This window comes from Acinonyx jubatus, chromosome E1 (assembly GCF_027475565.1).
Source record: "Acinonyx jubatus isolate Ajub_Pintada_27869175 chromosome E1, VMU_Ajub_asm_v1.0, whole genome shotgun sequence".
Classification (NCBI taxonomy): domain Eukaryota; kingdom Metazoa; phylum Chordata; class Mammalia; order Carnivora; family Felidae; genus Acinonyx; species Acinonyx jubatus.
In genome coordinates, this window is record NC_069397.1 from 38,677,460 (window position 1) to 38,699,746 (window position 22,287).

At 38.2% G+C, this 22,287-nt stretch overlaps 2 protein-coding genes across 5 annotated transcripts; one reads left to right on the forward strand and one right to left on the reverse strand.

Moving 5' to 3' along the window:
- The first annotated feature begins 4,712 nt into the window (after window positions 1-4,712).
- Window positions 4,713-11,632, forward strand: LOC128313359 (uncharacterized). Its single transcript, XM_053211492.1, has 2 exons — window positions 4,713-8,696; window positions 11,514-11,632. Exons 1-2 carry the CDS (start codon window positions 8,083-8,085, stop codon window positions 11,548-11,550), a joined length of 651 nt encoding a protein of 216 aa, XP_053067467.1. The 5' UTR covers window positions 4,713-8,082; the 3' UTR covers window positions 11,551-11,632.
- KRT222 (keratin 222) lies at window positions 9,972-19,589 on the reverse strand. Of its 4 annotated transcripts, none has more exons than XM_027033813.2 (6): window positions 19,393-19,525; window positions 16,163-16,287; window positions 15,231-15,451; window positions 12,834-12,910; window positions 12,524-12,659; window positions 9,972-12,090 (listed from the first exon to the last, which is right to left on the reverse strand). In XM_027033813.2, exons 2-6 carry the CDS (start codon window positions 16,277-16,279, stop codon window positions 11,862-11,864), a joined length of 780 nt encoding a protein of 259 aa, XP_026889614.1. In that variant the 5' UTR covers window positions 16,280-16,287; window positions 19,393-19,525; the 3' UTR covers window positions 9,972-11,861. The 4 variants fall into 4 exon arrangements, with proteins under 4 accessions (XP_026889614.1, XP_014934097.2, XP_026889613.1 ...); XM_015078611.3 differs by having other exon boundaries at window positions 16,163-16,291; window positions 19,311-19,450; XM_027033812.2 differs by having other exon boundaries at window positions 19,311-19,436.
- Between the last annotated feature and the right edge of the window lie 2,698 nt (window positions 19,590-22,287).

The window sequence follows — 22,287 nt, forward strand, 5'->3', positions numbered from 1 at the left end:
GGCAAGTGTGGTGCTGGGGCAGGTGTTCCTCTGTGTCATTTCCAGGCAGTCCTGCAGGTGCCGGATGTTACACTGTAGTGGGAAAGAGGTGGCACAAAAATGGCGGAAAAAGAAAAGGGGATGTGAGTGGAGTAGTGACATTGATACACTTTCCCACCTCCTGGTCTTTGCTTAAATGTCATCTTCTCAGTGGGTCTTTTCAGAACTATTTAAAATTGCAACTCATTTCCCAATCTCTATCCATGGTCTGTGCTTTGCTTTGTTTTTCTATAGCTCTTATCACCACATGGCATACTATGTATTTATTTTGTTGCCTTTTTCTTCCCATCAGAATGAAAGCTCTTTGAGGGTGGGGACTTTTCATATCCGGAACAGTGTATGGTACATCCATGTGCTCAATGTTTGTGGAGTGAATAAATAGTTACCTCCTTTTCTCTGCTTGGCTCTTTTTCCATTCCCAAAGATTTGCAAAATTAAGAAAGGAAGAATACAGACAAAATATAATGGACAAAAAAATCCATTCCCTAGTCCTGAAGAAATTAAGACTGAAGAGTGAAATATTCACCAAGATTGACTCTACTTACACTGTGTTGTGTCTCCCCCTCCCCCCCCCCCAAGGCAAACTCAGGTATGATCTTGTATGTACTAGGGTGTTTATTGGAACAACAGGCCAGGCTTTTGGAATGGTGACTATTCTGGAAAATATGAGATGCATCATTAATATGACTATTGAAACTATTGTAACTATAAAGGGTGTTGGGAACCCTTACAGAAACCTAGTGGTAAACCCCAGAGATAGTCTTAGGCCCAAGTAGTTTAATTTTCTTTCTGGCAGCAAGATCCAGGAACTTGGTCTGCTTTCCTCTCTGACACGTACCCATACTTTCTCAAACAGGGAAGCCAAAACTAGTAAGTGATTAAGCTGGATTTAAGCCCAGGTCTCTTTGATTTCTTTGCACAGTGCTGTAGGAAGAAGCTGGGGAAGGAGACAGAATGAGGGATAGGAAGAGAGCCGTGGCTGGGAAGGAAGAAGGAAAAGGAGAAAATGGGAGAACAAGGGAAAAATCTACAGTCCTTAGATACTTAGGTAGTCCAAGAATAGGCCCTAATGAGGTCTATCAACCCTTTAAAATTATATGCAATTTTTGGACTTTTTTTTTTTTCCAGGTACAGGGTTAGTAGTTCAACAGATTCTCAAAGAGATGGGACTCCAGAAAGATTTTGAACCAATCGTTGAACCATGCAGTTTGTAGTATTTTCTAATGAATCTATTTTAAATGGTTGTTTTCTTTTTTTTTTTTTTTAAGTTTTCTTTTTATTTTAAGAGAGACAGAGACCGTGGGGGGGGGGGGTGCAGACAGAGGGAGAGAGTGAGAATCCCAAAAGGACTCTGTGCAAAGCCTGAGCCAAAACCAAGAGTCGGACATTTAATAGACTGAGCCACCCAGGCACCCCCTGGAATTTTTTTTTCTTAAAATAGGGAAAGAGAAGACAGAGTTCTCCCAAGCCAAATAGCTTATAAAAGTCTGGTGATAGGCAAAATGGTGAAATAGATTAATTTTCTCAGCTGTGTCTGTGAAAGCAGAAGTTATGGGTATTCAGTTTCTATCACTAGAAATAGTTGTGAAATCTTGAAGCCCGGTAGATTCCAGGACAGAGTAATTTCACAGCGTGTTGTAGAATTTGACAAAGTATGGTTTGTTTTTAAAAGCTTCTGCATTGCCTACAAGATACCTTGAGGATTTGGGACATGAGCTTTGACACGTGGTATGGAAAAGGATGAAAATAGGATGGTCGTGGAGAATCTGAAGGTATGGTCTGGCATCCACAGACCTTGTTTCAGGATCTGGGGAAGATACCAGCAAAGGACTACTGTAGGCCCAATCTGAGCTGCCCCCTGTTTTTGTAGTTTATTAGGACACAACCATGCCCATTTGTTTCCATATTATTTATAGTTGCTTTCAGCTACAAAAGCAGAATGGTATAGTTCCTACAGGGATCATATGGCCTGGAAAGCCTAAAATATTAGCTACCTGGGCTTTTACTGAGAAAGTTGGCCAACCTTGGCCTAGGGTCTAAGTGTGTGAAGGAAACCAGAAGAGGCTTGTACTGATTTGCACACATACCTTCCTTCAAAATCTGTAGTATGTCCATTAATATTAGCAGTCGGTGTGTCCATGCTGATCATCATTTATAGCCACAGAAGCAGATTCTGCCCTGTGTACAAACTTTCCTTTGATTTTATGTGTTGATCATTTGAATGATGTGTCTATACATTTAACTAAAGTTTTATTTTGGCCCGTGTCCCATAATACATTTCTTTTTTTCTTTTTTTTTTCTTTTCTTTTTAAAATTTACATCCAAGTTAGTTAGCATATAGTGCAACAATTATTTCAGGGGTAGATTCCTTAATGCCCCTTACCCATTTAGCCCATGCCTCCTCCCACAACCCCTCCAGTAACCTTTGCTTGTTCTCCATACTTGAGTCTCTTATATTTTGTCCCCCTCTCTGTTTTTATATTATTTTTGCTTTCCTTCCCTTGTGTTCATCTGTTCTGTGTCTTAAAGTCCTCATATGAGTGAAGTCATATATTTGTCTTTCTCTGACTAATTTTGCTTAGCATAATACCGTCTAGTTCCATCCACGTAGTTGCAGATGGCAAGATTCCATTTTTTATTGCCGAGTAATACTCCACTGTATATCTATACACCATATCTTCTTTATCCGTTTATCCATCCATGAACATTTGGACTCTTCCCATATTTTGGCTATTGTTGACAGTGCTGCTATAAACATTGGGGTGCATGTGCCCCTTCAAAACAGCATACCTGTCTCCCTTGGATAAATCCCTAGTAGTGCAATTGCTGGGTCATAGGGCAGTTCTATTTTTAACTTTTTGAGGAACCTCCATACTGTTTTCCAGAGTGGCTGCACCGGTTTGCGTTCCCACCAGCAGTGCAAAAGAGATCCTCTTTCTCCACATCCTTGCCAACATCTGTTGTTGCCTGAGTTGTTAACATGTTAGCCATTCTGGCAGGTGTGAAGTGGTATCTTATTGTGGTTTTGATTTGTAGTTCCCGGATGATGAGTGATGTTGAACGTTTGTTCATGTGTTGGTTGGCCATCTGGATGTCTTCTTTGGAGAAGTGTCTATTCATGTCATTTGCCCATTCTTCACTGGATTATTTGTGTTTTGGGTGTTGAGTTTGATAAGTTCTTTATAGATTTTGGATACTAACCCTTTATCTGATATGTTGTTTGCAAACATCTTCTCCCGTTACATCAGTTGCCTTTTAGTTTTGCTGATTGTTTCCTTTGCTGTTCAGAGCTTTTTATTTTGATGAGGTCCCAATAGTTCATTTTTGCTTTTGTTTCCCTTGCCTCTGGAGACATGTTGAGTAAGAAGTTGCTGCTGCCAAGATCAAAGAGGTTTTTGCCTGCTTTCTCCTCGAGGATTTTTATGGCTTCCTGTCTTACATTTAGATCTTTCATCCATTTTGAGTTTATTTTTGTGTATGGTGTAAGAAATATACCACATGCAGGTTCATTTTTCTGCACGTTGCTATCCAGTTTTCCCAGCACCACTTGCTGAAGAGACTGTCTTTATTCCTGGATATTCTTTCCTGCTTTTTCAAAGATTAGTTGGCCATAAGTTTGTGGGTCCATTTCTGGGTTCTCTGTTCTGTTCAATTGATCTGAGTATCTGTTTTTGTGTCAGTACCATACTGTCTTGATGATTACAGCTTTGTAATACAGCTTGAAGTCCAGGATTGTGATGCCTCCTGCTTTGGTGTTCTTTTTCAAGATTGCTTTGGCTATTTGGGGTCTTTTCTGGTTCCATATAAATTTTAGGATCATTTGTTCTAGCTCTGTGAAGAATGCTGGTGTTATTTTGATGGGAATTGCATTGAATATGTAGATTGCTTTGGGTAGTATTAACCTTTTAACAATATTTGTTCTTCCTATCCAGGAGCATGGAATCTTTTTCCATTTTTTTGTGTCTTCTTCCATTTCTTTCATAAGCTCTCTGTGGTTTTCAGTGTATAGATTTTTCACCTTTTTGGTCAGATTTATTCCTAGGTATTTTATGGTTTTGGTGCAATTGCAAATGGGATCGATTCCTTGATTTCTCTTTCTGTTGCTTCATTGTTGGTGTATAGGAATGCAACCGATTTCTGTGCATTGATTTTATATCTTGCAACCTTGCTGAATTCATGAATCAGTTCTAGCAGTTTTTTGGTGGAATCTTTTGGGTTTTCCATATAGAGTATCATGTCATCTGCGAAGAGTGAAAGTTTGACCTCCTCCTGGCCAATTTGGATGCCTTTTATTTCTTTGTGTTGTCTGATTGCTGAGGCTAAGACTTCCAATACTGTGTTGAATAACAATGGCGAGAGTGGTCATCCCTGTCCTGTTCCTGACCTTAGGGGGAAAGCTCTCAGTTTTTCCCCATTGAGGATGTTAGTGTTGGGTCTTTCATATATGGCTTTTATGATCTCGAGGTATGATCCTTTTATCCCTACTTTCTGAGGGTTTTTATCAAGAAAGGATGCTGTATTTTGTCAAACGCTTTCTCTGCATCTATTGAGAGGATCATATGGTTCTTGAACTTTCTTTTGTTGATGTGATGAATCACATTGATTGTTTTGTGGGTATTGAAACAGACCTGCATCCCGGGAATAAATCTCACTTGGTTGTGGTGGATGACCTGCATCCCGGGAATAAATCTCACTTGGTTGTGGTGGATAATTTTTTTCATGTATTGTTGGATCTGGTTGACTAATATCTTGTTGAGGATTTTTGCATCCATTTCATCAGGGAAATTGGTCTATAGTTTGCCTTTTTAGTTGCATCTTTGTCTGGTTTTGGAATCAAGGTAATGCTGGCTTCATAGAAAGAGTTTGGAAGTTTTCCTTCCATTTCTATTTTTTTGGAACAGCTTCAAGAGAATAGGTGTTAACTCTTCCTTAAATGTTTAGTAGAATTCCCCTAGAAAGCCATTTGGCCCTGGACTCTTGTTTTTTTGGGAGATTTTTGATTATTAATTTGATTTCTTTACTGGTTATGGGTCTGTTCAAATTTTCTATTTCTTCCTGTTTCAGTTTTGGTAGTGTATATGTTTCTAGTAATTTGTCCATTTCTTCCAGATTGCCCATTTTATTGGCATATAATTGCTCATAGTATTCTCTTATTATTGTTTTTATTTCTGCTGTGTTGGTTGTGATCTCTCCTCTTTCATTCTTGATTTTATTTATTTGGGTTCTTTCCTTTTTGTTTTTGATCAAACTGGCTAGTAAACCACTAGCCAGTCAATTTTGTTAATTCTTTCAAAGAACCAGCTTCTGGTTTCATTGATCTGTTCTGGGTTTTTTTTTGTTTTTTGGTTTTTTTTTTTGTTTTTTTTTGGATTTGATAGCATTAATTTCTGCTCTAATCTTTATTATTTCCTGTCTTCTGCTGGTTTGGGGTTTTATTTGCTGTTCTTTTTCCAGTTCTTTAAGGTTTCAGGTTAGGTTGCGTATCTGAGACCTTTCTTCCTTCTTTAGGAAGGCCTGGATTGCTATATACTTCCTTCTTATGACCACCTTTGCTGTGTCCCAGTGGTTTTGGGTTGTGGTGTTATCATTTTCATTGGCTTCCATGTACTTTTTAATTTCCTCTTTAACTTCTTGGTTAGCCCATTCATTCTTTGGTCGCCAAGTATTTGTTACGTTTCCAAATTTTTCCTTGTGTTTGATTTTGAGTTTCATAGCATTGTGGATCTGAAAATTTGCATGGTATGATCTCGATCTTTTTGTACTTGTTGAGGGCTGATTTGTGTCCCAGTATGTGGTCTATTCTGGAGAACGTTCCATGTGTACTGGAGAAGAATGTATATCCTGCTGCTTTAGGATGAAATGTTCTGAATATATCTGTTAAGTCCATCTGGTCCAGTGTGTCATTCAAAGCCATTGTTTCCTTGTTGGTTTTCTGATTAGATGATCTGTCCATTGCTGTGAGTGGGATGTTGAAGTCCCCTACTATTATGGTATTATTATCAACGAGTTTCTTTATGTTTGTGATTGATTGATATATTTGGGTGCTCTCACATTTGTAGCATAAATGTTTACAATTGTTAGGTCTTATTGGTGGATAGACCCCTTGATTATCATATAATGCCCTTCTTCATCTCTTGTTAACAGTCTTTATTTTAATGTCTAGATAGTCTGATGTAAGTATGGCTACTCCGGCTTTCTTTTGTTGACCAATATCATGATAGATGGTTCTCCATCCCCTTACTTTCAATCTGAAGGTGTCTTGAGGTCTAAAGTGGGTCTCTTGTGAATAGCATATAGATGGATCTTGTTTTCTTATCCATTCTATTACCCTATGTCTTTTGATTGGAGCATTGAGTCCATTGATGTTTAGAGTGAGTACTGAAAGATATGAATTCATTGCCATTATGATGCTTGTAGAGTTGGAATTTCTGGTGGTGTTCTCTGGTCCTTTCTAGTCTTTGTTGCTTTTGGTATGTATGTGTGTATGTATGTATGTATTTCATCTTTTCTCCCCTCAGAGTCCCCCTTAAAATTTCTTGCCGGGCTGGTTTAGTGGTCTCAAACTCCTTTAATTTTTGTTTGTCTGGGAAACTTTTATTAGTCTTTCCTATTTTGAATGACCGCCTTGCTGGATAAAGATTTCTTGGCTGCATATTTTTCTGATTCAGCATATTGAATATATCCTGCCACTCTTTTCTGGCCTGCCAAGTTTCTGTGGATAGGTCTGCTGCAAACCTGATCTGTCTTCCCTTGTAGGTTAGGGACTTTTTTTCCCTTGCTCCTTTCATGATTCTCTCCTTGCCTGAGTATTTTGTGAATTTGACTATGATATGACTTGTTAATGGTTGGTTTTTTTGTTGACTCTAACGTGAGTCCTCTGTGCTTCCTGGATTTTGATGTCTGTATCTTTCCCCAGGTTAGGAAAGTTTTCTGCTATGATTTGCTCACGTAACCCTTCTATCCCTGTTTCTCTCTCTTCCTCTTCTGGGACCCCTATGATTCTGATGTTGTTCTTTTTAAATGAGTCACTGATTTCTCTATTTCTTAAATCGTGCTCTTTTGCCTTAGTCTCCCTCTTTTTTTTCTGCTTCATTATTTTCCATAAGTTTTTCCTCTATATCGCTGATTCTCTGCTCTGCCTCATCTATCCTTGCTGCCGTTGGCATCCATTTGAGATTGCAGCTCAGTTATAGCATTTTTTATCTCATCCTGACTAGCTTTTACTTCTTTTATCTCTGCAGAAAAGGATTCTAATCTATTTTCGACTCCAGCGAGTTTTCTTATTATCGTGATTCTAAATTCTGGTTCAGACCTCTTGCTTGTATCTGTGTTAGTTAAGTCCCTGGCTTTTGTTTCTTCCTGCTCTTTCTTTTGGGGTGAGTTCCTTCATTTCTTCATTTTGAAGGGAGAAAAAGAATTAATGAGGTAAAAAATTTAAAAATTAAAAAAAGTTAAAATTAAAAAATTAAACACACACACACACTCACAATCTAATAAATGATGCTAGATCCTAGGTGTGTTTTGGTCTGGGTGTTGACAAGGGCTTGATAGATTAGAGAAAAAAGGGGAAAGAGAAAAAAAGGAAATCATTGGAAAATTTGAAAAAATGAATACTGAAATAAAATGAAATGATGGAAGTAAAATAGAATTTGAAAAAATTTACACAAAAGTAAAAAGTATAGTGGAAAAAATTAAAAATCTTTTTAATAAAAATTGGAAATAAAAATAAATTGTTTCTGTATTCAAGAAAAGAAACGAAAAAAAGAAAAAAAAAGAAAATTGAATAGATGGACCAGCGAACAGATTGAAATACAATTGAAATTACTTCGTTTTCCCCTAGAAGTCAAACTATGAAGTGCTTTATAGCCCATACACTAAGCAGGCGGAGAACACTCTTCTGTGTTCCTGAAGAGTGAGATTGGCCCCGTTGGGCGGGGCTTAGTGTAATGGCTCTGTTCTCCACTAGATGGCGCTGCCTAGCTTACTGGGGTGGATTGTTGTTGCGCATGTAGGTGTGTATGCGCATGCGCGGGAGCAGTGAAAATGGCGTCACCCAGCTACCCAGTCTCTAGTATCGGAACTCTGCTCTCCCTGACCAGCAACCCTGCACCTGTCCTTTGTCTTCGGCTTCCATCTACTCCCTGCTTTTACACTATCCGTGACCAAGCCCCAGGCAGCACCTCCCTCCTGAGTTTTATCTCAGATGCGGCTGTGTTTCCCGACCCCTTTCTTCTGAGCGACTGCGGCTTTGACCCGTTCTGCCCCTCTGCCGAGGGTCTCACCGAGCAATGGCCGGGTGCCAGCTGCACCCAGGAACATTCACGGGACCATGCTGCTGCCAATGCTCAGGGGTTGCGGCAGGGTGCCAGCCTGCCCCAGAAAAAGTTCACACACGATCGTGTAGCAGCAGCATTTCAGGGATTATGGCAAATCACAAAGTGCATCTGGCACCGGGCTTCACCCCCAGCAACTTTGTTCCAGCACCAGCGAATGTGGTTGTTCTCCCGGGTCCACTGGGCCCTTCCCTTTGGGGGACCCACACAGCCTCTACCAGGTGTCCTCCCAGCAGGGGAACCCCCGCTCCCTGTGTGGCTCGAAGACCCTCCAGACTTCATTCTGCTCCTGGGGATTCGCCCTTCTCACCAGAGCACTGCCAGGTATCGAGCTGAGGCGTTTCAGACTCTATAGAGTCTTAATAGAATTTCAACCCTCTCCTTTCTCCTTTCTCCCTTTTTAGTTCAGTCCCTGAGGCTGTTTCCACTTTTCCACTTTCTCTCCAGCTGCTTTTGGGGGGTGCTTTTCCTGTATCCCCCCGTCTCCATCCTCTCTTTACATGAAAAAGCGGCTCCTTGCCCTCCGTGGCTTCTCTCTCCCCCAGTTCACCTCTCTGCATCCGTACCTGCTGAGTTCTGGGGTTTAGGTTGTGCAGATTATGTTAATCCTCAAATCAGTTTTCTAGGTGTGCAGGATGGCTTAGCGTTGATCTGGCTGTATTTCATGGACGCGAGACACAAAAAAAACCTTCCGTGCTGTTCTGCCATCTTGGCTCCTCCTCTCCATAATACATTTCCACTTGACACTTTCAAATTAATTTAAGCATTTTTTTTTTTTTTTTTTTACTTTAGAGAACACTTTTGTAATTTGAAAACTATCATGGTAGAAGAGTTCAAATCAGGTAACTCACTGGGAAAGAATAATTTAGCAGCAATTGAAGAATTTGGAAAATTTCTTTACCATTTGTGTTTTGAACTATTACTTAATCACCATCAGCTATAACTGTCCTCACAAATTCCCAATGACAATTTTCATCCAAATGGCATTATATATTTGAGTAGTGCTTTGTCAAATATTTTCACACGTATATTATTTCAAACAACTCTGTGCTGTAATCAAGGTAGGAATATTGCCAAGCATCGCCTTTCCTTTGTTTTCAAGTGTGAACACTGAGGCTTAGGGGACTCAAGTAATTCCTTTCTGGTCACATGGGGAATTAGTGATGGTGCCTGGGCTAGGATCCTATAATCATTAGTAATTGGAATCATTCTTTACTTTTGTATTTGTATTTTGACATATACAAAAGTCAGAGACTCCAGAATATTAAGTTCTATTCACCGTAAAATGAGGATAAAATCTTGTAGGACTGCTGTAAAGTTTAGAGATTATGTACAACTTTGCTGAGTACAGTGCCAAGGGCAGAGTAAACATTTTGCAAATTATAGCTACTGTTCCACTTTTCCCAGGATGGTGGGATTATTTTGATTCTCTTAATTAGAATATACCATTTATTCGACTATACCATTCTTAACTTCTCCTTTGCAAAAAAAAGTATAAAAACTGTTCTGTCTCCACCATGCTTGCACATTTCTTCATTCCCCAAGTGAGCTAATAATATCAGAACAAGTAAACTTAATACAATGTATCAGACTCAAATAAAATGCAACTTTCAAGTTCATGTTTCAGGTTTTTTTTTTATTGTAGTGGTATCATTTACTCTGGTAAATTCATATCCCAATTTAAAATGCCCCAAAGCAAATAAAACTTTTTTATAAAGTCAAGTACTGTATTTTAAAATGTACATGTTATACACACAAGAGCTGCATAGTGGAATTACTATAACAAGCAGTTACATTCATGACGCCCAGTACTGTTTTTAACACTGCATATAGATTACGCTGGATACATTGTTTTATTATGCTTAACTGTTGCTTAGTATAGTAACTTTAATACAATAGCTTATACGATTGCATTTTTCCAAAGCATTGATAAAGTTTGTAGCATAGCATGTAACTAATATTGAATGAAAACACTTATGTACAGGATGTATTTTATGTCAGATGCTTGCACAAGAATAAGCATTTAACATGCCGTTGTATCCTTGACAAAACAAAATCATCCCTTCTGCTAAATAGGATAAGACAGGCTAAAAGGAATCTAAAGTAATTGAAAAAGAAAATTTAAAATTTTATATCCCTGTATTATGTTAAAGATTATTTAACACAATTTTCTCCTGGTTAAAATATACATTTTGTTCTGTTTGAAATGATAGAGAGAGACAGAGAGAGAGGGAGATTGCAGAGGCTATACTAAAAATGCTAAATGAGCTGTAGCCCTTATATGACACTTTAGCTGGGAAAAAGTATGGTGAGTTGTACTCAACATTTTTTCTGCTTAGAAAAAAAGTGATAGCCTATAAATTTCTAATGTTTTAAAACAGGTATTATTATTTAAGGTCTTAAAATAAATAAATATGCCTGTATTAAACAAATTAGGTTGTTTAAAAAACTTTGCAACAATACTTGACTTATTCACAAATACATTTTCTGTCCATATTTATTACAGTTTGAACAATTTAAAAACATAAATCCTGCAAATAGCTTAGATAACAATACTGTTATCATAGTTCACATAAATGATTGCAAGAAATATTTATAATACTTTTTATAGTATCTTATGCTCACACTGAATATCCAAATTAGTCACATTGAGCTTGACAGATGGAAAAGTTGGGATGGTGAGATTGGAGAACTATTCTAGTAACCATAGCAACGAGATTTTCATCTTTTGTTTGTGCCGCTGGCCTTCTGATTTTTTTGTGGGGGAGGACACAACCTTCAAGTTCTGTGAATAAAGTTACTCTTCTGGAAATCAGATAATGTTTACAAAAAGCTTTTGTATGAAGATTAACTTAATTTTATTTAATCATCAAATTAGCGAGGGGTGTGTTCTATAGCTTGCTCAGAACTGCTCATGGAAAGTAACTGTTTTTTTTCTAAGTGTGCAAATAATTGTCTCAAAAAAAGTTTTTTTTAGTTATGTGAATAGTGAGTCCTCTTTAAAAGTTTGTTTATAATTGTTTTCCTTTCTAAGTAGAAAAATCTTTTTAGATATAACCAGTCATGGAATAATGATGCATAAGTTAGTAGGATTCTTAATGTGATACAATCATACTTAAACAAACTGTTCTTTTTCCCTAGAATTTTTGGCCAGTTGAGTGAAATTTCAAAGATTTAAGCCAGCTTAACACTTACAGTCTCCGATAACATTTCAAGGAAAAAAGAGAAGACTATGTGGAGTAAATAAAATAGAAACCATACTGAATTTCTGATTTTATTTTTAAGCTCCCCCTCTTCAAAGAATACATCCATAATTAGATTCAGAGAAATTTTGTTCCTTACTGTTTGTTTTCTGAAGAGAATTGCACATTGATCATAACATACATACTTAATAATTGGGACAGAGGGTGATCAGTATGGCCTACCCTATGGCCTACCCTTGGTCCACCCTAATGTCATTTTCAAATCAAGTCAGATATTGTCTTTGGATTAATTAGCTCCGGATGGAGGTTTGATAGAGGGGATACTACATGATCTTCTCATGATAAGCCTGACTTCTATATCTGGTAGATTATCCTGCTTAGTCTGTAAACACCCTTCATCAGTGGCTGCTAAATGAAGGTCAAAACGAAGAGAAACAGATTTTTTCCTTAATCGAGGGTTGTCTTTAAAGAAGGAGCCTTCCCATTCCTTAATAACTTCATCCACTTTCTCTGTCCTGAAATGATAAAATAAACCTTTCCATATAAAGAAGGATGAATCTATTAAAAATACCTAATATGTATTCCATATGAAAAAGAAATCAAGAAATTTGCATAGTTCATAACTGACACATTTTGGATTATAACTCACAATTGACATAGTGAAATTTATAATTTACATACTTTAAAAATCAAATGAATATAATTTCCAAGGAATTCTATGCAATTCACATGTTTTGGTTATAATTTTAGAAAAATGGTGAATTAAGGGTTGAGTACTCCTTCCTCTGGGTTTTTGTTTATATATATCTAGTCATGTCGGATCTAAAAAAATCACAGCATATTAAAATTATGTTTGGAAACATGCAAAGATCACCGAGATTACACAAGTGAAGTTAATTTCTTTGCGTGTGTTTATTATTGTTTCCTAGTCAAAATTATTTTACTTACTGAATTGTGCCACGAGCCTCTGTGCTTTCCTTCACAACATTTCCATTCAGTATTGCTTGTTTGGTCACTGTTTCCACTTTTTCGTTCTCATACTTTTGTGGGAGTTTGGTTGAGAAAGATATTTCATTTATAATGGCTGTGTAAACATTAACATGAAATATTCAATCACAATGTTGTAATACTAGTCAGTCAATTTCTGTGTCAAAGTTTACTCAAACATTGCTTGTTTTTGCTACTGTACAGTATTTATTTATAATCCCTATAAATGACGTTTTACTTTTCAAGTCATTTACTTACATCAGAAACTCACCTGAAGGTAAAACAAAACCAACTCTACTTGTCATAGGTTTTTGTTCTTTTTTCTCACCTTGGATACAACCATAATATCTGAAATTGGAAAGAATCATATTATAGAAGCAAGACCATATTAGCCTTTAATTGAAACAAATGCTCGCCAATAAGAGAATGGATAAATTGTAGTATATTCATACAATGGAAATACTACTTAGCAGTGAAAATAAATGAACTAAAAGTACACTGTATCTTTTTTTAAATTTTTAAAAATGTTTATTTATTTTTGAGAGAAAGCAGAGACAGAGAGACAGAGCGTGATGGGGAAGGGGCAGAGAGAGGGAGACACAGAATCTGAAGCAGGCTCCAGGCTCTGAGCTGTCAGCACAGAGCCCAGTGTACACCTCGAACTCGGGAATGGCAAGCTCATGACCTAGGCCCAAGTTGGATGCTTAACCAACTGAGCCACCAAGGCGCCCCAGGGTACACTGTACCTTTATGGATGAATCTCCCAAGTATAACATTGAGTGGGGGTGGGGGGAGGTAATTTGTAGGTAATTTTATAAAGGTTAAAATAACACACGGGGCACCTGGGTAGCTCAGTTGGTTAAGTGTCTGACTTCGGCCCAGGTCATGATCTTACAGTTTGTGAGTTTGAGCCCTGTGTCAGGTTCTGTGCTGACAGTTCAGAGCCTGGAGCCTGTTTCAGATCTTGTGTCCCTCTCTCTCTGCCCCTTCCCCACTTGCATTCTCTCTCTCTCTCAAAGAAATAAACATTAAAAAGATAATAATAATAATAATAATAAAATAACATGCAAAATATCTTCACTTTTTGCTTAGGGATTCATAGCTACATATTAGTATAAAGGAATGTGTGAGACTGAGAAGCATCAAATTCAGGATCCAGGTTAGACTGAGGGAGAAGAAGAAGATGGGGGGATGTGCTTTAGGTGTCTAGGGTCAGGGTGGAGAGATCGCAACAATACTGTATACGTTTCATTTCTTGAGCTGGGGGAAGTGTGTACGTGAGGTTTGTGAGATTCTTCTTGATGCTTTCTCATGTATCTTAAATATAGCATAACGAAAATGTTTTAAGTTGTATTAAAGGAATACGGGTTTAAAGACCACTTTATCATCATCTTGAATGATCAGGCATTTAATAAAATCCACCACCATTTATTTTAATAACAAATTATATGTGTGTGTATATGTTTATATAGCACTCTTTTAAGCACTATACAAACATTAATCTATTTAATCCACAAGGGAACCCTATGAGGTAGGTAATATTATTCCCATTTTATGGATGAAAAAACCCCGAGGCACAGAGAGGTTCAGTAACTTGCCTCGTGTCCCTCAGTTAGTAAGCGGTAGATTTGGAATTCACTTTGTGTTTTTCAAAGCTTTAATAAATGTCAAGACACTTAATAAATGTCAAGACTTATAGGTTAAAGTAGTTTCCTCTAATTTTGTAGAGGACTAAGAATTCTGAAGCAAGCAAGAATGAAAGTTTCTTTCCACGGGAACACGGAAAATTGGAGGTTGTGCTGTGTTCAGAGCCATGTGACCTTATACGTGATTACAGATTATGAAACTGTAAATTAGTAAGAATTTCTCTTGTGATATTTTGATACCTTTTGTTATCAGGACATCTGGAAGACTTTCAAAACATGTGCTCAGAACTAAACTTCTTATGGTTGTAACATAATCCTGTTTTTTTATTATTATTAATTATTATTATTATCATTATTAATTTTGGCTTTTGATGTGTGATGGGAGTGGGCCTTGGGTGGGGAGATGTGGTCATAGGTGAATTTTCCAAGCTTTCTTTGTGGGTGGTCCATGGAAGACAGTGACTAATTCTAAAAGAGATGAATGGCAAGGAAAATGAGGAAGTTAAGAAAGGTCATTTTTGTAGCAACTGAGAATTATTTACAGTTTGTTCTAGGCTTGACACGCTCCTTGTTGTAGCTAATGTGCCCGACTTTGGCCATTCTGTTCATAATTTTGGGAGGCTGAAAATAGTTCCTCCACATATTCTTTGCTCTGCCTACTTAATCCTATTTTGTTTAGGAACTCAGTGAGCATGCTGTGGTGATGTTGGTTTTTTGTTTTTTTTTTTTAATGAACTTAAAAAAAAAATTTATTTATTTTTGAGAGAGAGAGGGAGCAGGGGAAGGGCAGAGAGAGAGAGAGAGGGAGAGAGAATCTCAAGCAGGCTCCACACTGTCAGTGCAGAGCCTGATGCAGGGCATGACCTAAACCAAAATCAAGAGTCCCACCTTAACCACCTGAGCCATGCAGGTGCCCTGGATGTTGGGGTTTTAGATGTGATTTCTAACTACCTCAACAAAGATGTAAGTGACTCTGTATTTCTGGCCACTTGTCATTAAGTACTGTATATGGAATTAGGTACCTGATTTCTTCCTTTTCTAGGAGGCGGCGATAAGTGGCGATTTCTTGTTCTAGCCTCATCTTGGTGTTGAGAAGCATCTCGTGCTCTTGAAGCTGCTTTTCGATGCCGCGCCTTACTTCCTGTAGCTCTTTTTCTAGTCCTTCGATCACAGCTTCTAAGTCTTGCAACTGCATCTGGTAATGCTGCTCGCTGGCATGTAGGGAGTTCTCAAGGCCCCTTTCCTGTTTTATACAGATTGTCATCAGTGAATCAGTGCAACAAAATGTGTTTCTGAATCTGATGTGTAATGCCTTCATTCGATTGTGTTCTTTCTTAAAGGTTTGCAATCGTAGTCTATCACTTATGCAAGAGATGTTTCCTTACAACTTTGTGTATGACTCAAATGACAAAAATCATAGCTAGAGAGCATACTATTTCAAAGGAATCCTGTGATAATTCTTAAAACAACAACAAAAAAATCTACAATGTAACTGACTTATCACTCTGATTTTTTGATTTTTAAAAATTGAAAATGTAGAATATCATATGTCAAAGCAGAGCAGGCTGCTTTTAAAGGCACGTTAGGAAAGCGTTTAAATATTTTTTTACTATTACAAGTCACAGGGGTGTAGATAGAAGACTCCCCACAGTTACAACTTTGGGTAACGAAAAACGCTATGTTCTCCCATGCTAGAAATTAGAGAACCCCAGGATGATAAGCAAGGATTACTTCCTTTTTATAGGCATGAACTAAACCTCGAGTGAATTGCTAATAGCCGTGGCCACGATGGACGGAGCAGGGTAGTCGAACTAGCACCAGGGATAGATTTCAGTGGCCTTGATTTTCAGTTTCTCACTGGAAGTTAATAGGCATTATTCCTTTCTCTCTCTTAATCAGCAAATGCCTGGGGACTGAGTGGGCCGGTTACTTTTAAGATCAAGATGATTCTCACCACCGCCTGGAGAGATTCAATTTCCACTTGCAGGTGGTGCCACTGGCGTCGAGCTTCCTTGAGTTCTGCTTGAGCTGCTTTTAGAGCCTCTTCGTCTTTGTCCATTTTTTTGCTCATATCTTCTTCTAGCTTTAAGAAAGCCACCACCACCAAGAACAACAGACACAAAGAGCACTCTTGAAAATGAGACCTTTAAAAGTAAATCCTAAAAACATAATATAGGTGTCTCATTTTTTCTTTAACCTGTTAAATTTCAAATGTGTGTTCCAGTGCTTAGTTACTAATTAATCAGGTATGGGAGTGAGTGGATTGCATGCTGAGCTTTAGTTTTCTCAGGTATAAGATGAACCTTAGAAGTCTCTTCCTACTATGACAGTCTAGGAAATGCAGAGAAAAATACATCTATTTTAATGAAAAGTAACAGCTTGCAGGATCTAAGCTTGAGACCTCTGATTCTGAACGTTCTATTATTTATGGCATTATTCAGGAAGAAGGATTGAAACTCAGCTATTATTTCGCCCCATATTTTCTTGTAGGCTGCTTTGTAAAAGCAGATAAACGGCCATATACTCTAAACCAATCAATTCTGGGACTGGGTATATGGACGGGGATTAAACACTGCTGGAAAGTATATTATGAATAATTTAGAGAATTAAGTTATCATAGGCATTAGAAGCTCTAAAATAGACTTCCGTATAAAGAGAACCCACTGGTGATTTACCCTTTTCAAATGATCTTTTTGGAAAGCATGTTAATCTTAGGTATCTAGGGAAGTAGCAAAAATGACATCTTTAAAGATTGTTTTCTAAATGTCAACATATTAAATAATAAATGGAATATGTTGTATTTGGCTTTAAATGTTCTTATGCTGATGTTCAAATCAAATGAAAGTATCTTTTGACAGAATTCTCAACATTTGGCCCCAAAAGCAGCAGGAGCAATGGAAGGAATTGATTGTATAATTTTTAAAGCAAAAATAACTTTTTAATGTTTTTATCAAAATGCATTTTGAAATAAAAAATTTTAATTTGATGACACAATAGCTATTTTTTAAAGCAAACATTGTAGTAAATGAACGTTTACAAACTTCAGGGCAAGGCATTAAAGAACAAAATTCATACATTTCTTTAGGTTTGTTGTATCACTTGCTCTTAGCGCTATGTTGGCAAAGTCAAGCAGCAATACATACCAGAGCAATTACAAAACAGAACGTCAAGAACTTAGGAAATAGGAGAGCATAACAATGCTCGTGTCTGCCGGTCTTTTGGATTGTGTATGAAACTGGCAGCTATGTTCGCGTGGCAGCTGGAGTCCAAAGATGGCCTCCACTGAACCACACCTCCCCAAATTCATGTCCTCGTGTGGTCCCCTTCCAAACTGAATCTGGGCAGACCTGTGTCTTGCTTTAGCCAGTAGAATGTGGCAGAAGTGCCCATTCTAGCCTTAAACCTTAGAAAGCCCTGAAAGCTTGCACTCCTGTGCTTTTGGGAGTTCTGGGCCAGCACGTTAAGAAGTCTGGATACGCTGCTGGAGAGATCACGCACAGGCCAGATGGAGAGGGAGAAACAAACCCAATGGTCTCAGCTGAGCCAGCCTTCCCAAAACCCCCTGCCGAGGTTCCAGACACATGAGTGAGCCACCTTGGATGTCCTAGCCCAATTGTGCTCCACGATGATTATAGTCTCAGCCAACGTCACATGTTGTAGCAGAAGAATCACCCCCACTGAACCCAGTCAACCCACAGAATCATGAGAGACAATGCCATCGTTTTAATCCACTGAATTCTGGGGTAGTTTATTCTACAACAATGAATCACCAAAAGCTTATGTTTCTTTATTTTATAATAATTAATCAGGCTTCTCTGAATTTCTGAGTTCCTTGAAAGAAATCCTCTAAAGTAGACTGACGTTAAGAAGACTCGAAACAAGTTACTGCAACTTTTCCCTTTTACTTTAATTTACTCATTTTGGCATCATGACTTACAAACTAGATAACTTGTATTGGTACCATTGCAAAATAGTTTCTTTGATCTATAATTTTCAGAAATTGTCATCTATTAATTTTTTCCCTTCTCTTTGCAAAAGGTGAGTGAACTATTCCAGTACTTAAATATTCCAGTGACTTTGCTTGATTTAGGATACTGATCATTCTTTGTGAAGACTGAGAATATTACCCTGAGGTGCAGTTTATATTGTTACCAAAAATGAACTGCTAATGAAATAAAGCCCTATGATTTCCTGGAAATATTTTTTCCCTTTCAGTGAGGTTCTTAAGTTCACTCTTTGCCATATTTGGGTGCCTGGACTAGAACTTGAACTCAGATATGGTAGGTAAACGAAATGAACAAACAAACAAAAACCCCCAAATCCTGAATTTGTAAATTTTTGTTTCTAAATTATTTATTTGTGCATTTATTTAAACATTTGAGGTATTCATGAGTTGCTAAATGTGATTGTCACTCTAAAGCAAAGTAAGTCTATGAAATTGAGAGTCAGCCCTTATTTAACTTGGCTTTCTCTTTTTTTTCAGTGCTTAAATAGTTCATGGCTTGTCCAATAACTTGGACAATGTTATTGGAAATAAACATTTCTCATCTTGTAGTACACAAGCAAAACTGTATAAGTGGGGAGTCATTATCAATGTGGGGAATTTCGATTTGTCCCAATTTATACCACTGCTTCTGAATGCCATGTTCACATATTTAGGTAATTTCTATTTATAACAATCTGGTATAAAACTGAGCTCATTAAAACGATGATGGAAACCTTTTAGAAATATTTTACTTAGTTTTATTTCTACAAAGTATGCAAGCTAATAAATCTTACTAGAAAGCTTGCCATATTAAAGATGTTATTTAAACAATCTCTATAAATAACTCCGTAATATCTTCGAAGGGTATTTGAAATACTTCCTTGCTGAAGGATGTCTAAAAGAGGTTAGAGTGCCCCATTTTATTGTATGTTGGCCCCATGTTTCGTTAATGATAGTAACCTCCTAATTGATACAAAAATCAAATGCATCAATTGACATTCATTGAATGGTCACTTAATAGTCTAATTAGAGCGTTTCCCCCTGTAGTCCAGTCACATTGCAGTAAAACCTAAATTCCTTCCCCAGTAGACGCTGCATTGAAAAGGAAATACTGTACCTCAGAGAGGCCGGGACAGGAATTGGATAGACATGGATTGTCTCCTTATCCTGGAAGGTGCCTGTCTGTATGAAATCATTACCTGGATCCTTGTTGAGAGCACGGTCTCTATCTGATTTCTCGTGAGGAGCTTTTCATAGTTTGCCCTGATCTCATTGAGTAGCTGGGACAGCTCCATTCTTTTCCCATCCTCCACCTTGGCTAAGTGAACCTTATCGATAGGATGAGTCGCTGCGGCAGAGCTGGTCTGTCTGCGTCGAGCAGACAGCGAGAGCTCCGCGGAGCCTTAAAGACGCAGAGCTCCTTTTTCACAACCGCGGAAATTCCTGTGTCTCTAATCAATTGTGCAAATACTTGGCAAACCCTTTTCTCCTACTGTCGGTTTGGTAGATGTGTCAGACTCTCCATAAAGGAACAGAGAAAGGAAAACATCCGCAGTATTCTGAAATTGGTTCTCCGTAAAGTTGAGCCCTTGGCGGGGGTGGGGGTGTGTGTGTGTGTCTTGTGGAAAAGGACATGGGGAATAAGATGAAGGAAATTGTATCTTGTTTTTCCCAAGATAGTGCATGGAAATTAATCCGGGCTGCAAACATGATAGCTAAAATTTTCTTTTACACTTTTTCTTGCCATTTGGATTATTTAAACAGAAATGCTGTGGTAGGGCATTATTAGAACATGTTGTAAGTCTGGAGTATTCTGACAGGTGTTGGAAAAGGCTACCATCAGATTAAGTTGGCCATTGTCCTTAGCCACAGGACTGATTGTATTTCTCTCAAATGCATACTGTGTGGTTCATGGCAGGCTGCTGGCCTGATGGCAGGGTTTGATGTATTGAGGCAGATTCCTGAAGGCATTTTCTGATGAGGCTATAGCCGCAGGTAAGGGCTAATTGTGAGAGCTGAGAGTTAACATTTCCCATGTTTTAACAAGGTTGAAGAAATACAACCAGATGGTCTGCCTACAGGGGGTATTCACTGGGTAAGATTTATCGTGGGGTTACTCCTTCATTAGGAAACGTATAGTTCACAGACAACTCATACCTGTAAATATAACATTTGTGCACTCTTCTACCTTCAAAAAGCATCATTACATCTATCATTCCCTCTAACCTTCTTAATCCCTGTCACTTTGTACCCTGAAAAGGTGACAAACCGGAAGCAGAAGGGGTTAAGGTGTCTTGCCTTATGGCGATGTGATGGCATCTTTGGGATTGGAACTATGATTGCTTGGTTTTCTTCCATATATTGCCTCATCTGCCTCTGTATTCTCTCTCTCGTCACCTAAATTTATTGTTTACTCTGGCCAGCTCGCTGTTATGACTGAAATGTGGGTGACTGAAATATTTTTGAGACTGGATCTATCGTCATTGTTATTTGTAGAGTGGCTTGGCTGGAATTGTGTCCAAACGGTAGTTCAGGAAATAATCAATCCTTGGCTCTAGTGCTCACAGGGCCTTTGAATATGCAACGTGTTCTTTTAATTTCTGAATTAACGCACTGCTGGCCAGGCCAGTCTGTGCTGGGCATTCCTACAGTCCTGTGTAAAACAAGCTGAGAGGAGAGGTTCCAGGTCATTCCTGTCCTCTGATTAACCTGACCCTTGCCTCCTCCACCCTCCCCACCAGCCACAACTGATTGGCCTAGAGACGGACACTTGACTGAAGTGTGGACAGACAGTCCATAGGTCAGAGACCTATGAGTTAGCCTGATACAAAAGCTCTGATTACAAAGGATCAGTTATGAATATCTAAACCAGACTCTTCCTCTTTCTTGGTAATTGCAACGGAGACATACAAAGAGAATCAGGTGGTTGGTAGTGGGAAAAACAGCAAGAAAGTAAAGAAGTACAGTCATTACTTTATGTAGCTCCTGCTGATCTCTGCTGAAAAATACAGAGTTGAACTGGCTTCCATAGAGGACTGGTCCTGGCAATCCGCATTTTAAATAGGACTCCCAGATGTGTCTTAAGTACCCTACAGCAGTGCTTTCCAATAGGAATATAAGACGAGCCACACATGTAAACCACATGCGTATTTTTAAACTTTCTAGTAGCCAAATTGAGAGAGAGAAACAGAAACAAGTGAAATGAATTTTAATATTATATTTTATTTTACCTGATAAAGCCAAGGTATAATTATTTCAACATGTAATCAATATAAAATATTAAGATATTTTACGTTCTTTATATTTGATACTGTCTTTCAAAGCCAACGTATATTTTTATAGCCCATTGCAATTCAGACAAGTCACATTCCAAATGCTCAATTGCCACATGGCTAATGACTACTGTGTTGAACAGTGCAGCTCTAGAATTTGGCCCCCACTGCCTCACACAAATGAGAGTTCCATGCCTGCGCCCCTCCACATGAATCTTAGATTAAAGGAAATAGTGCTAGATTTTTTTTTGAGGTGGGGGGAGAAGGGAAGGAGTAGTATTTGGGTCACCTGGGTGACTCAGTTGGTTAAGCTTCGGATTCTGTGTCTCCCTCTCTCTCTGCCCCTCCCTCACTCGTGCTCTGTCTATCTCTCAAAAATAAATAAACATTAAAAAAATTTTTTAAAAAAGGTATTCTGCAAGCATGTGAACAATGAAGTTAACTATTTCAAAAATCTCAAATATCATTTTTCAAGGAAAAAATATTGCTAATTTACTTTTCAAAAACACTGTGGGTGGCTCAGTCAGGTAAGTATCTAACTTTGGCTCAGGTCATCATCTCGTAGTTCCTGAGTTCGAGCCCCGCATCAGGCTCTGTGCTGACAGCTCGGAGCCTGGAACCTGCTTCAGGTTCTGTGTCTCCCTCTCTCTCTGCCCCTCCCCTGCTCACACTCTGTCTCTGTCTCTCAAAAATAAATAAAACATTAAAAAAAAATTAAAAACCCACTGCCCTTCATTTAAAAATATCAGTAACAATAGCTCATTAAACACTGTGGCATATATAAAATTGCAGGTTTCATGCAATTTTCAGTGCACTAACTCT

What these genes read in the sequence shown, in the direction of transcription:
- LOC128313359 (XM_053211492.1), top strand. Translation starts at nt 8,083, where the DNA reads ATGGCGTCACCCAGCTACCCAGTCTCTAGTATCGGAACTCTGCTCTCC. An exon ending in TCTCACCAGAGCACTGCCAG is followed by an intron (nt 8,697 to 11,513) that starts GTATCGAGCTGA and finishes CTTTTTCCCTAG; the next exon opens with AATTTTTGGCCAGTTGAGTG.
- KRT222 (XM_015078610.3), bottom strand. Translation starts at nt 19,488, where the DNA reads ATGGAGCTGTCCCAGCTACTCAATGAGATCAGGGCAAACTATGAAAAG. An exon ending in TGGTTTTGTTTTACCTTCAG is followed by an intron (nt 12,660 to 12,833) that starts GTGAGTTTCTGA and finishes ATGTTTACACAG; the next exon opens with CCATTATAAATGAAATATCT. An exon ending in GAGGCTCGTGGCACAATTCA is followed by an intron (nt 12,091 to 12,523) that starts GTAAGTAAAATA and finishes TTATCATTTCAG; the next exon opens with GACAGAGAAAGTGGATGAAG.